This window comes from Octodon degus, unplaced genomic scaffold (genome assembly GCF_000260255.1).
Source record: "Octodon degus isolate 3935 unplaced genomic scaffold, OctDeg1.0 scaffold00118, whole genome shotgun sequence".
Taxonomy (NCBI): Eukaryota; Metazoa; Chordata; class Mammalia; order Rodentia; family Octodontidae; genus Octodon; species Octodon degus.
In genome coordinates this window covers 340,679-354,824 of record NW_004524694.1, presented here as the reverse complement: position 1 = coordinate 354,824, position 14,146 = coordinate 340,679, and the positions used below count along the sequence as shown (strand labels likewise).

At 48.0% G+C, this 14,146-nt stretch overlaps 1 protein-coding gene across 1 annotated transcript in view; it reads right to left on the bottom strand.

The window, feature by feature from the left end:
* Laptm4b (lysosomal protein transmembrane 4 beta) overlaps positions 1–14,146 on the bottom strand; it is an 86,307-nt gene that overhangs the window by 24,885 nt on the left and 47,276 nt on the right. Inside the window, exons 2-5 of the mRNA XM_004640058.2 lie at positions 11,811–11,922; positions 4,932–5,005; positions 4,415–4,537; positions 489–587 (exon numbers count right to left, since the gene is read on the bottom strand). Coding sequence (XP_004640115.1) covers positions 489–587; positions 4,415–4,537; positions 4,932–5,005; positions 11,811–11,922 — 408 coding nt within the window. The remainder of the gene's footprint in view (positions 1–488; positions 588–4,414; positions 4,538–4,931; positions 5,006–11,810; positions 11,923–14,146) is intronic.

Genomic DNA, 14,146 nt, shown 5'->3' with positions numbered 1-14,146 from the left:
AAAAAAAAAAAAAGAAAAAGGGCCCGGGAGATGGCTCAGTGGAATAAGTGCTTCCCTTGCAAGCGCAAGGGCCTGTGTTCAATTCCTGGTTCCGCATTAAAAAAAAAAAAAAAAAAAAATTAAAAAATTCAAGTGTGTCATGGTTTCTTTCTAGCTAGATGTCCCTCCCAAAGCCTCTTATGTACAGCTTTTGGGAGGTGACTGTGACCTGGGAGCATAACACTCATCTGTAGATGAGTTTCCTGGGGAGTTACAGCTAAATGCCATGTCAGGCAGTGAGGCCCATAAGGGCAGGCCCTGGAAGGTGCGTCTGTCTCTCTCCCTCCTCTCTTGATCCCTCTGCTTCTCTCTCCCTGCCTTGGAGCCGGGTGACTATGCACAGAACCCTCTAAACAGTATGAACCAAAATAAACCTTTCTTCCATAGTATTGTGGGCACTGGCTATTGTATGCTGGCAACAAAAAAATAACTAAGACATCAGTGCTTACCTTTAATGCCAAGATAATGCTGAAAAACAGAAGAATAATAAGAATCAAACAGGTGGGGTTCACCGACACGATGTCATCTTTATAGGGCATTTCAGGAGGCTGCAAAAGAAAAGGACCTCATTAGCAACTCAGTCCCTGGAGACTACACTCAGCTCAGATGTGCTCATCAGAAAGCCGCAGGTCGCGCTGACAATTATTATCCAGGACCAGCGTAACATTTCTCAGCTGGTACTACTGAAAAAACTAGCAAAGCTCTAACAGAGAGAGGGCAGCTTTGTTCTTAGCCAGGAGTTAATCCCAGTAAAAGCAAAGGGAGACTTGGGCACAGTTTTTACCTCAGCCCACACAAGGTGAAAAGCCATGGTCTCTAGCAGGGACGTTTCCTAACCTCTGGTATCTGCATTTACTGCAAGCTCTAGACCTCCTAAGGGACACGCACCAGGAAGGGGAAGAAACCGACTAGCCTGATGTCTTGCTGGAGATACAGACGACCTTTGCCAATGTTACCGCTCCCCAAAGAGCTGCCTCTCTTATAACAAGAATCTGCACCATTTAAAAACAACAGGGCCCAGGGTGTGGAGCAGTGGCACAGCACATGTGCCTTCGGGTTTGGCCCCAGCACTGAACATAACACTAGAAATCAAGTCCTTAGCTGGGTGTGGGGGCGTATCCCTGTAATCCCAGCACCTGGGAGGCTGAGGCAGAAGAAACACTGAGTAGGTCAGCCTGGGCTACACAGGAAGCCAGAACTACACAGTGAGACTGTCTCACAAAGACAAACAAACAAGCCGGGGAGATAGCTCAGTAGAATAAGCACTTGTCTGGCAAGCACGAAGTCCTGAGTTCAATCCCAGGAAGGAAAGAAAGAGTCCTACCATCTAACCATACAAGTCATAGCAAACCCCCAGAAGACCAAGCCTGCATAGCTAGAGCTCCCGACGGCTGCATGGCCTTGTCCTGTGCCTCCAGGATGGCTGGGTGCCTAAGCAGGTGCCACACACCCATGTCCTCACTACCCCCTACTGTGTCTGTGCCCCTCGGGAGCAGAACTGAGCCAGGGCAGAGCTGAGCAGAGCAGGGGCCCCTCTGTGACTCATCCCCTTCTTCCCTACTACTCCCCATGCCACAGGCAGGGACTGAGATCTTCCACCTTGGGCAGAATCAAAAGGTTTTTGTAGCAGAGACCCTAAAGGGTAAGAATAGCTTGGCACTGCTTATAAAATTAAGAAGGAACCATACTGCTCATGTGGTCTAATTAAAGAGATCTGAGCGGAAGGAAGCACATAATGCTCTCCACATAGACCCTGACATTCACTTTCCCCAGAAAAGTGGACATGTTTTGCTCCTTTTTTTTTTTTTTTCTTCCTGAAACCAGGTCTCCCTATGCAGCTTATGCTGGTCTTGAACTCACTATGTAGCCTAAGTTGACCTCAAACATGCAACAATCCTCCTGCCTCAGCCTCTCGAGAGCTGGGATTGCAGGTGTGTGCCACCATACCTGGCTATAGACATGGTTTTTAATGCAAGTTGAGATTTACTTTTCAAAACAAAACAAAATCTGTACAAAGCTGTGCTGACTAGTAGGGCCGCTGCTGCTGCCGCCATTCAACCCGGTGTGCAGCTCTCACTTGTCTTTAATACAACACACAGGAGATATTCCCTTCTGTCAGTGGCTTGCAATTACAAGTAAAAGCACATAGTGTTTTTTGAAACTGATTATTGGGCTGGTGAGATGGCTCAGTGGTCTAAAGCACCTACTTGGAACAAGCTTAGCAAAGCACAGGGACCGCGGTTCAATCCCCCAGCACCACATGCCAGCCAGAGCCGCCCTCTGGTGGGCTGAACTGGCCACACACACACACACAAAATTTAAAAAAAAAAAAAACACTAATTATTATTATAGGGCTCGGGAGATAGCTTGGCAGTTTAAGCACCTGCCTGAAAAGCGCAAAGACCCATTCCTGATACCACATGCTGTGCTGGCTCTGGAACCCGGGTGCTTTATGGTGGCACATGCCTATAATCCCAGTGCTGGGGAGCCTGAGACAGGAGGATCACTATGTGTCTGAGTTGCACAGGGAGACCCTGTACCCAAGTAAATAAATATTTTTTTTTTAAATTGATCATATAGTTACTGACCAATGTCATCACTGTGTCAGCCCTGGCTCCACAAAAGACAGAGATGAGCTGAGGAGACACCTCCTAGGGTCACACTGGGCACCTAGGGGTTACCTGTGCAGCGGAGCTCACTGAGGAGACTGGTGGCTAGGACCTCAGCTACATCCATGTACAGCTACAGCTGTAGGGTCAGTGGAGCCTCAACTGCCCGCTCTCCCCTGATCGCTCTTACTCCGTAAGTGCTGCTCGGCTTCTGTAACTTCACTTCACACTGATTTCCAATGAAAAATCTCCTCATAGAAAAGAAAGTGGAGGGGCTGGTGAGATGGCTCAGTGGTCTAAAGCACCTACTTAAAACAAGCTTAACAAAGCAGAGGGACCGCGATTCAATCCCCCAGCACCAGCACCACATGCCAGCCAGCCCTGCCTCCTGGTGGGCTGAGCTGGCCACATAAATAAATAAATAAATAAATAAATGAAAGTGGAGGGGCTGGTGAGATGGCTCTGTGGTCTAAAGCACCTACTTAGAACAAGCTTGGCAAAACACAGGGACCGTGCGCGGTTCAATCCCCCAGCACCACTTGCCAGCCAGCCCCACCCTCTGGTGGGCTGAGCTGGCCACACACACACACACACACACACACACACACAAAAAAAAAAAGAAGAAGAAGAAGAAGAAGAAGAAGAAGAAGAAGAAGAAGAAGAAGAAGAAGAAGAAGAAGAAGAAAAGAAAGTGGACACAAAGCTTTGCTCAGGGTTCTCAGGGAGACTTGAGTCCCCTGTGGAACTACTGGCAATAAATACGTCTTTGTCCCTAACTCCATGGGGGGGAGGGGGGAATCCCATTCCTTTCCCTGCTCCAGAGGAGCTGTAAGGTGGGAGGAAGTCAGGTACCACTGTGTGGCCACCTTCCCAGCTGCGGTGAGACCTCAGCAGACCACCATTTGAACTGTGCTGGCTGATGCAGCTCAACTACCCCGGGACCCCCACCACTCCGTGGCAAGCAATGCAGACACTGCCTTTCGCTCCTGAGCCCAGCCCCAGATCACAGCACCAAGATGCTGAGAGCACAGAGATGGCTCCGTGCCCGGCCTTCCACGCTGCAGGATGGGGAGTGCACCAGAGGAGCAGCAGCGGATACATCGGAAGGCACAGAGCGGTTGGTTTCCTGAGGTGAGGCATCACCCAAGCACGGACCTGTTTGGTAAGAACTGTGATCACAGGCATGCACCTTCATGGCCAGCTTACATGACCTTCCTATAATCAGACTGACAAAAATGAGAAGGACACTACAGATGGGAGTGACAAGTCCTTAAACTTCTGGGGGATCAATGTGCTCTTCCCAAGGACTGTAGTGGTTTGCTTTGTTTTTTTGAGCCAGGGTCTCACTATGTAGCTCAGCCCAGCCTTGAACTCACTATGCAGCCCAGACTGGCCTCCAACCCACAGAAACCCTCCTGCCAAGAGATTCTGGAACACTGGGATTATAGCATGCACCCCGATGGCCTGCCAGGACAGTAGTGTCTGAAGAGGGGAAGCTGACGTGCTGTGCGGGTCCGCCATCACTGAGCCAGGCCCCCGCCAGTGTAATTATTTTAAGCAGCAAACTAACTACCTGCGGAGCTGCATGCCTGTAATCCCAGCACAAGTGAGCAAACGCCAGCCCAAACAGCATCGAGGCAGTCTCAAAAAGACAAAAAAGCAGCAAACCCATGGTGCCTTGTGTGCCCAGGCCAGGCTGCCAGGGCTTGTGTGCAGGACGAGCAAGGCAAGGCTGGCACCAGGCCGCCCACCCCACCACGACTTACCAGCTGCCGTATGTACTCCTGAATGGAGCTGGGGTACACCAGCACAGTGATTGCAACCAAGGTGTTCAAGGCGAAATCGAAGATCTGGTAGCAGAAGAACGGGATGATCCAGGCCGCACGTTGCTGAATACAAGAAAACAGATTAGTCAGTGCCTTCCATGCTACAGGACAGGCTCTAGCTGAACTCAGAGTATTAAACTAAAGGGATATGGAGGAAAGGACAGCCATTATACCAGGGCAAGATAGCAATGGGCTTGCCAGGTAGAAGCAGGCCACAAATAAGACTCAGCACACAAGGCTGGGGCTAAAAGACTGCCTTCATTGGTATTCCTAGTAGTGGGGTGTAAGACTCAAACTTTCAAAGCTTTTTCTCCATGCTCACTGCAGAGAAGCACAGCTTACGCCAGCATGGCCACCCTGCAGCGCGTGTGCCCCGGCGGGTGGGCGGAACCAGCAGAAGCTCGCAAGTCCGCCCTTGCTGGTTCTGAGCACTGGGCTGGGTCAGGCCGCTCCTCACCTTGTATGCGCCGTAGGTTGCCATTGCACAGATCGCGATCATGAGCAGAGAAATCACAATAGCGATGTATATATCTGTCACAGGGTGAAAAATATAATCAACAACGAAGCCACTGCTGGAACATTCTGAGTTTCTCCATAACGCCATTTTACACACCAATTCTAAGTGCAAACATTATGCTAAGTTTAAACCACTTTTTTTTTAGTTGATAATAGTTAATGGATGGGGCTGGTGAGATGGCTCAGTGGTCAAAAGCACCTACTTAGAACAAGCTAAGCTCAAGCAGGGCACAGGGACCTTGGTTCTATCCCCCAGCACCACATGCCAGCCTGCCTGCCCCCGGGTGGGCTGAGCTGGCCACACACTAAATAAATAAATATTAAAAAAAAAAAAAAAAAGTGGATGGGATATATAGTTACATTCTCTTAATGAATAGAATGATTTGTTCTAATGGTGTTTGTAAGTAGGATCACAAGTCTGCATCTTGTACAGCAATTAACCACTAAGAAGAATGCATGCAGTGTGTTAGTTATTGAAACTGTCCTAGCGATTTGATTTGAAACTGTCTCATTGCTGTTTATCAATAAAATTATGAAGAAAAAAAAGGAGGAAAAAAGAAAGAAAGACAGAAAAGACATGTTGCTTACAACTATCGAAATAACTTGGGGGACCGGGAAGATGGCTCAGTGAAATAAGCGCTTCCCTGGCAAGCATAAGGGCCTGAGTTCAATCCCCAGTTCTGCCAAAAAAAAAAGAAGAAATAACTTGGGGGGCCGGGGAGATGGCTCAGTAGAATAAGCACTTGCCTGGCAAGCGCAAGGGTCTGAGTTCAATCCCCAGTTCTGCAAAAAAAAAAGAAAGAAAAAGAAATAACTTGGCCTTCTGATTCACTCTATACTATAAATTCTGTACAATAAGAAGTAAATATTCCTTTAGAGTTCTATTGTAGTGGAGACTAAATGGCAATAAAAATTTCTTTAAAACTATAGCTCCATAACTGAGTAATCACTCAGTGTCCTTGGCCCCACAGCTGCAACTCAGAACTGACGCAGGCCTGCCAGGCCAGCTGCACAGTGCCTGTACACATACTCTTTTTTTTCTAAACTGTTTCAAGGACTATCTACCCAATGCAGATGGGCCTTTCAAGGTCACATCAAATCTTGTCCACTTGCCCAGCCTCTAACCACCCCCCTCTTCCTGCCACCCCCCCCATGAACTTACCCTGACACTTTTGATGTCTGACAAAATGGAGGTGACCAATTATTAACCCATGACCTACTGACTCTGTACTTCCTGTTCACAAAAAGTATGTAACTTGCTCTTTTACCTTAAGCCTGTGCTGATGCTTTGAGGAGTAATCCCTCATCAGCCCACTGGTGTTAAACGCTGCCTTCTAAATACCCTGGTGCAAAGTGTTTGCCAGACTGGGCAGGCCAAATAGCTCAGTGGATTAAAACACCAAGAAGGCGCAGGGGTCAGGGGTCAGGGATTCAATCCCCAGGATGCGGGTGCTGCAGGCATTGGGCGTGCCCCTGGGGCGCACTGTGATGGTGATTGAGACCAGGCGTGGTCTTTAATACCAGCTCTTGGGAGGCTGTAAACAGGCAGATCACTATGAGTCCCATCTAGTAGTGAGATCCTCAACACCTTGTAGACCCCTCCCTAAAATACAAAGTGTTTTCCATTAGGCCACCAGTTTTTCCACAACACTATAGGTGCCATATAAACACATGTGTACCTCCTGGTTCTAACTAAAACCTTCTCTGCGTGGGTGAGACAGCCAGATCGTTCTGAGTGTAAGCTTGCCTGCCTCTCTAGTCCCAACTGGTTGGTCACAGGCAGCAAGATCACAGTGCGTGGCTGGGTGTGGAGCACATGCCTATAATTCCAGCACTTAGGAGGCTGAGGGACAGTCACAGGATCTTGGCAAGATCCAGGCCAGCCTGAGCTACATACAGAGCAAGTTGAAGAAAGCCCCTATCTCAAAAACAGAAAAAAATCAACAGTGCCACAGGGCTCTGCACACGCAGAGTTCCAATGGCCACAAGCAGCGCCTCCATAGTGTCATGTGATCAGCACCCTCTCTTCAGTTGTTTGGGTCCCAGCTCCAATGTTAGCACCATAGGGAGCTCCTCTCATTCCCAAGGACAGCTACCATCTAGGTGCTAACTGCCCCATATAGTCAGGAGCTGCAGGGAGGCACTAAGCACTTATTTGAAAGAAGGTCACGGGGGCTGGTGAGATGGCTCAGTGGTCTAAAGCACCTACTTAGAACAAGCTAAGCTAAGCAAAGCACAGGGACCGCGGTTCAATCCCCCAGCACCACATGCCAGCCAGCCCCGCTCCCTGGTGGGCCGAGCTGGCCACACACACACACAAAAATAAATAATAATAAATAATTAATTTTAAAAAATTAAAAAAAAAAAAAAGAAAGAAGGTCACGGCAATTGGAGATGAGCAGAAAAAGGAACGTGCATGCTGATCTCAATGACTTAGTACAAAGAACGTAAACCACCACACATCCTTTTCATACTGAGTATTTTTCTACACACAGCAGTATTCTGGATATACAGCATTTGAGTTATATTTGTATATACAGTTAAAATTAATCTCACTTGTTTCTCTTTGCGTTTATTTATTTTTATTTATTTATTTATTTATTTAGAGTGTGTGTGTGTGTGTGTGTGTGTGTGTGTGTGGCCAGCTCAGCCCACCAGGGGGCGGGGCTGGCTGGCATGTGGTGCTGGGGGATCAAACCGCGGTCCCTGTGCTTTCCCAAGCTTGTTCCAAGTAGGCGCTTTAGACCACTGAGCCATCTCGCCAGCCCCTCTCTTTGCGTTTTAATGTGGCTTCTAAATAATTCCTTTATGAATTGCACCCAGCAAGGAGATGCTGACAGTACGTCAGTACAGTGTGGCTAGGGCAACATACGTGAGTGCAAGCCCCGTGCAGAAGTATCTGAACAGTGCCTGCCAGTTTTCAAGGCAATTTTGCCAACTGTTTCATCTTTCCAACTGAGTTAAATATCACTGTTCTTATGATTATAGACTTAAGGCTCAGATCATGTAACTTTCAGAAGCAGGGGCCAGGGAGATAGCTCAGTAGAATAAAAGCTTACCTGGCAAGGGCAAAGGCCTGAGTTCAATCCCGGGTTGGGGGGGGGGGGGGTGGGGGGGGAATCACGCCAGGGGACACAGCATTGCATTGTGGTTGCCATGGCAACCGGGGAAGCTACCTATGCAAAGGGGGAACAAAGCAATTTGCTGTGGGCGGCACTCCCAATTTTATAAGGGTGTGCGTGCATAGTGGTGATAAGCAAATAATTAATAAAGGCTATTGTTATCCCTATTATCTAGTCTTCTGTGGACAATAATCTGGCTGCTACATAACAAGTGTGATTCATTTTCTAACACACTGTGCCTGCCTCCAGGAAAGGAAATGTACCCTGTTCACACGCACACTGTACAGAGCACAAGCTTGGGAAAATTATGAATAGATCAATTAGATATGCAAATGTATACAAAGAAAGCAAATTTATAAAGAAAAGGCAAGTTTGTATATGGCAAGTTTATAAAGAAAAGGCAGGACAATTCAGAAAGTAGCTGAGCAGAGGAAGCAATCAGAAAAATGTAAACAGGGTTCTTTTTTTTGCAGAACCGGGGCTTGAACTCAAGACCCTTACACTTGCCAGGCAAGCTCTTATTCTACTCAGCCATCTCCCCAGCCCCCAAACAGGGTTCTTTGACATAAAGGTAAAATTCAGTTTCTTAAACCAACAGGCAGCCAGCAACAAGATATTGTTCTGTACCTACTCAATATTTAGTAAGGTGGGCTGGGGAGATAGCTCAGTAGAATAAGTACCTGCCTGGCACTCGCAAGCACAGTGTCCTGAGTTCAATCCCTGATACTACCAAAAATAAAAATAAAAAAATTTGGTGAAGTAATGCTTTCTGCCTGGCAAGCACAAGGTCCTGAGTTTGATCCCCAGTACGTCCCCCCAAAATAGAGGAACTACAAACTATGGTTCATGAAAAAGTAAGACTGGAGGGCTGAGGAGATATAGCTCAGTAGAGTAAGTGCTTGCCTGGCAAGCGCCAAAGGCCTGAGTTCAATCCCTGGTTCCGCCAAAAAAAAAAAAAAAGTAAGATTGGCTTCAATGTACATGTAACTCTTCTGAAAGGTTTCAAAAATAAAGATCTAGTAGAGTAACTGGCAAGCACAGGGTCTTGAGTTCAATCCCTGGTACGGCAAAAAAAAGAAAGGAAGGAAGGAAAGCAAGAAGGATGAGTGGATGGATAGATGGATCAACCAATCAATCCATCGATCAATCGATCTGGAGAAGCCAGGCAAGGTGGCACTTGTCTATAATCCCAGAACCCTGGGAGGGTGAGGCAGGAGGATCACAAAGCACCAGCCCAGCCAGTGCAACTTGGCAAGACTCTACCTCAAAATAATACACACATATACAAAACATAATAGTTTATGTACTAAATGTATTAAAAAATTAAATTTAGTTAAATCGGTTGGTGGAATAGCTCAGTCCAAAGGCCCTGGGTCCAGTCCTAAGTACCCTCCCCCACCCCAATCCACACAACACTGGAGGAGAGAAAACTGATCCTCACAGTATCTAATGCTGATTTAATACAAACCATATTCTGGTTGCAAAATCGCAAATGTGGCTAGGCAAGGTAATGTGTGCTGATAACTCCAGCACTCTGGGAGGCTGACACAGGAGGGTCACAAGTTCAAACCCATCCTGGCAACCCAGGGAGACCCCATTTCAAAATAAGGGAGGGCATGCTGGAGAGACAGCTCAGTAACAAGGCCATACGTTCACTTCCTAGAACCATTAAAAAAAAAAAGTTGTTCAAAAAAATTATTCAGGGGCTGGTGAGATGACTCAGTGGTCTAAAGCACCTACTTAGAACAAGCTTATGGGGCTGGAGAGATGGCTCAGTGGTCTAAAGCACCTACTTGAAACAAGCTTGGCAAAGCACAGGGACCGCACTTCGATCCCCAGCACCACATGCCAGCCAGCCCCGCCCCCTGGTGGTCTGAGCTGACCACACACACATACAATAAATAAATGTAATAAATAAAAATAAATAATTTAAAAAAAAAACAAGCTTAGCAAAGCTGAGGGACCTCGGTTCAATCCCCCAGCACCACATGCCAGCCAGCCCCGCCCCCTGGTGGGCTGAGCTGGCCACATATACACACACACACACACACAAATAAATAAATAAAATTTTTTAAAAAATTATTCATTCTATCCTTTCAAATACATGAAATGTGAGAGAAACCTGAAATGCACTCAAATTATTACAAAGGACGTTACGAATTGCTACTTTCCAGTCCTAAGGCACAGCAAGCAGCCGTGGAGGAAGCTACATTACTCCCAGGCCACAAGTCACCCCAGCTGGACCCTCCAGCACTACCATGCAACAGGGGCAGAACCACAGCAGGGACATTTACAACTACTTTTCTAACATCAGCCACCTCAGGAAAGCAATCTTCATCCTGGAAACTGTGAAAGAGTACTTTTATTTTCAAATGTCAATCACATATTTTATGTGTACCTTATGTAGCTTTTAAGCTAAGGGGAATAAAGGCAGAGATACTGTAACATGAATGAAACTGTCCTTTCTGGAAGAATCCCTACGGGTAATTGGGTTATCTGCAATAAAGAGAATGGGCAATGTACAGTGAAGCCATATCTCTGGTGCGATTCCAAAACCCGGCCAAGGTGGCCCAGCTTTCTCCTTGTGTGGACAGCAGTGAGAATGAGGACATAAAGCTGCCCAGAGTTCACTAGGATTCAGCGCTGATGTCCCCGCCCGAGTAAGTACTGGGCCCTCCTGGCTCCATCCTGAGACTCCTCTGCCCCTCCCCTCTCTCCCTAACACAAATGCCACTTTTTAGGTGATAGCCTCAATTGTACCTTGTAGTCTAGACCTGACTCCTGACTCAGAAGTCCCATCTCTCTGCTGAAGGGCACTCCCGCTTTTCCACAGTAACAGCTCTGGGAAAGGACAGCAGGACAGCGCATAGCATTGAGCACCTGCCACCGCTGGGCCCTGCACCAAGCACCCATTTGGTCCTCACTCCCAACCCTCTGAGCTAAGTGGATACTACACTTTTCTCTTTCAGAGGAAAAATCTAAGGCACAGACAAGTAACTAGCTCAACATTGGCACATTTAGACCTGGATGGGTCAGGATCCAAGCTGGTTTGAGCCTACTTGTCCAACAAAGGCCGTACGTAGCGAGTTGTCATCCTAGCACTCTGGGAGGCTGGGGCAGAAGGATTTCAAGTTTGAGCCTAGCCCGGGCATTTTTTTAAATTTAGGACAGGGTGTACAGGGTCTCTCTGTAGACTGGACTTGTAGTGATTCTCCTGTTTACAGCCTCCCAAGTGCTGGGACTACAGTAGCCCAGGCAACCTAAGGACATAATAAGGTTCTATCTCAAAAAACAAATTTTAAAAGGCTGAGACTGAACCCAGAAAGCCTAAGTACAGGAAATCTGTAAACTCGGTGTGATGGAGCACACCCATAATCCCAGCACTCAGGAGGCTGAGGCAGGAGGATTGTTCTGAGTTTGAGACCAGCCTGGGCAACAAAGTGACCTCAAGGCCAGCCTGAACTGCATAGTGAGACCCTGTCTCAAAAAACGTGGTAAGCTGGCATTACCTGGGAAGAGGAGACCCCACTTAGACTCACAGAACAGAGGAAGAACATGAGCAGCATGAAATATTTGATTCCATTTGCAAGGATGGAAAGAAAAGGTGTGCACGAATCAGCATTTGTGCTCCAATAGGAAGGGCAGCAGTAGCTGTCCTTAGGCATCCCAGAACATCCTCAGGTGCCATCTGTACTTACTGGCATCGTCTAGTAGCGCCAAGTTCCCTCCTAGTTCGGAGCTGGAGAAGCGGGACTCATTGGGATCGGCCAGGGCGCTCAGCAAAATCAGTAGGACCACGGCGTTGATAAGCTGTGGGAGAGCAGAGCAAACACATGAGGAGCCCCGACTCACAGAAGCCCAGCCCACCACCACCACTGGGGGCCCTGGCTGAGCAAGGCAGAAAGGTGCCCAGGACCCAGCACAGGGCTGAGCTGGAGGCAGGCACAAGTGAGCTTGTGTTGGCCTGCAGCTGGAGGGCAATGCAAGTGCCCCTGGGAGGACTCCAGCAGGCCCAAACCTCAGGCATTCGAGAGCACACAGGAACCAGGCTCTGCAGCGGATGTCAAGCTCCCAGGGCTCTCAGCTTGCCTTCCTGCATTGCTCAGTGACCTGGCAGACTGGGGAGACCAGCTCTGCTGAGGACATGGCCCTCTACTAAGAGCCCATGCAGGCAGAAATCACCTAGCCAAACACCTCCCATGGGGGCTCCTCCTTTTTCTATTCCTACCCTTAAAATCTGTGGCTATGCTAGACATGATAGCAAACACATGTAATCCCTTGGGAGGCTGGGGCAGGAGGATCACCTCATTTCAAGGCCAGGTGTCTATGCAGTGAGTTCAAGACCAACCTGAACTACACAGATTTATATGAGGAAAGGCTAATTTAATTTCACCTAGCTGCAGGTAGGCTGAGATCAAAATTATATTGGGGAGGGAATGGTCTAGAGGGTGTTCAGGGTCTCACTACTAGATTGGACGTAGCGATCTGCCTGTTTACAGCCTCCCAAGAGCTGGGATTACAGGCATGTGCCACCACAGCCAGTCTCAATTGCCATCTCAGTGTGCCCTGGGCCTCTGTGCCTGCTTGCAGGTGCTTTAATTTAATTCGGTTTTTTTTTTTGGTGTGGTACTGGGAACTGAACTCACGACCTTGTGCTTGCCAGGCAAGTGCTTATTCTACTAAGCTATCTTATCTTCTCACTGAGCTATTTAGCTGGTCCTTCAAAATTATATCTGCAGGTGGTCCAGGAGAGGTTAAATTTATAAAGGTTTTGGGGATGGAATTATACTACCCTGGAATCTGGATAGAATGTATGAGATCAAATTCCCAGAATGTCAGCACAGGTATGGTGTGCAAGCAACACTGGACGCTCTGGCACCAGGTGACCATATGTCCAACCCCAGGTTTCCTTGCAGTCATGTGTAGTCTGCTGAGGGCAGCATGGTCCTTTAGGTGGTTTGTTGTTGTTCATAGAGGGTGGTACATTTATTAAGGTCTCAGGTCAGGCCTGACAATGTGAAATTCCATTTCAAAACAAAAACAAAAACAACAAGGGCTGGGGAGATAAGACAGCTCAGCAGATTAAGTGCCTGCCTGGCAAGTACAAGGTCCTGAGTTCAATCCCTAGAAATAAATAAATAAATAAATAAATAATCACAGTAACTCCATTCATAACAGAAAATAAATAGGCAGCGCCAACACTGCACTCCGCCCTTCTCCCGCAGGCCTTGCAGGAACCTGATGCAGCAAGGGCGAAAGGCGCAGCATCTGATGAAAGCTGAGGCTTGCAGTGTGGAGCAGCGCCCACGGTCACACAGATAACAAACAGCAAACAGGGCTCAAGTCGAGGAAGGCAGACTCTGGGACCCAACCTTTGCCAGCAATCCACCACCCCATGGCGCACTCCTCCTGTGCTGGAGCCTCCCTCCGTAGCAGCAGGCCCATCCGCCTCCCTATCTGTCTCCCTCGGCCCTAAGCACCCATGAGTGACACTGCATCCTTCTCTTCATTCAGAAAGTTGTTTTCTTCTTATACATATAAAGAAAATGATCCTCAGTACCAACACCAACACACATCCTGCTACTATAAAATAGCACGTGGAAACAGCAACTGTAAATCCAGGGGCACAGTCCTCTGGTGAGATGCCCTTGGCAGGACTGCTTTATACTGGCAGCCCGAGCGCTTAGGACCGGGTCCCCTAGCTCCTCTGTCTGCCAAACTGTCTGCTCCAGTCTGCTGCCTTAAACAGCAGAGCGGTGAGTGGCGCTTCCCAGAGTCCTCAGGACTACTTAACACAGACCTCAGCTGGGGTTACAACTCCCTCAAGGTGCTAAGGGTTGGCAGCTGAAGTCCAAGCCCTTCCAGCACTGGTTTCTTTCTTGTTTCTCTCCAAAGATCCCAGACACTTTTTAACACACTTAAGAGTGTGACTAGCCGGGGCTGGTGAGATGGCTCAGTGGTCTAAAGCACCTACTTAGAACAAGCTTAGCAAAGCACAGGGACCGCGGTTCAATCCCCCAGCACCACATGTCAG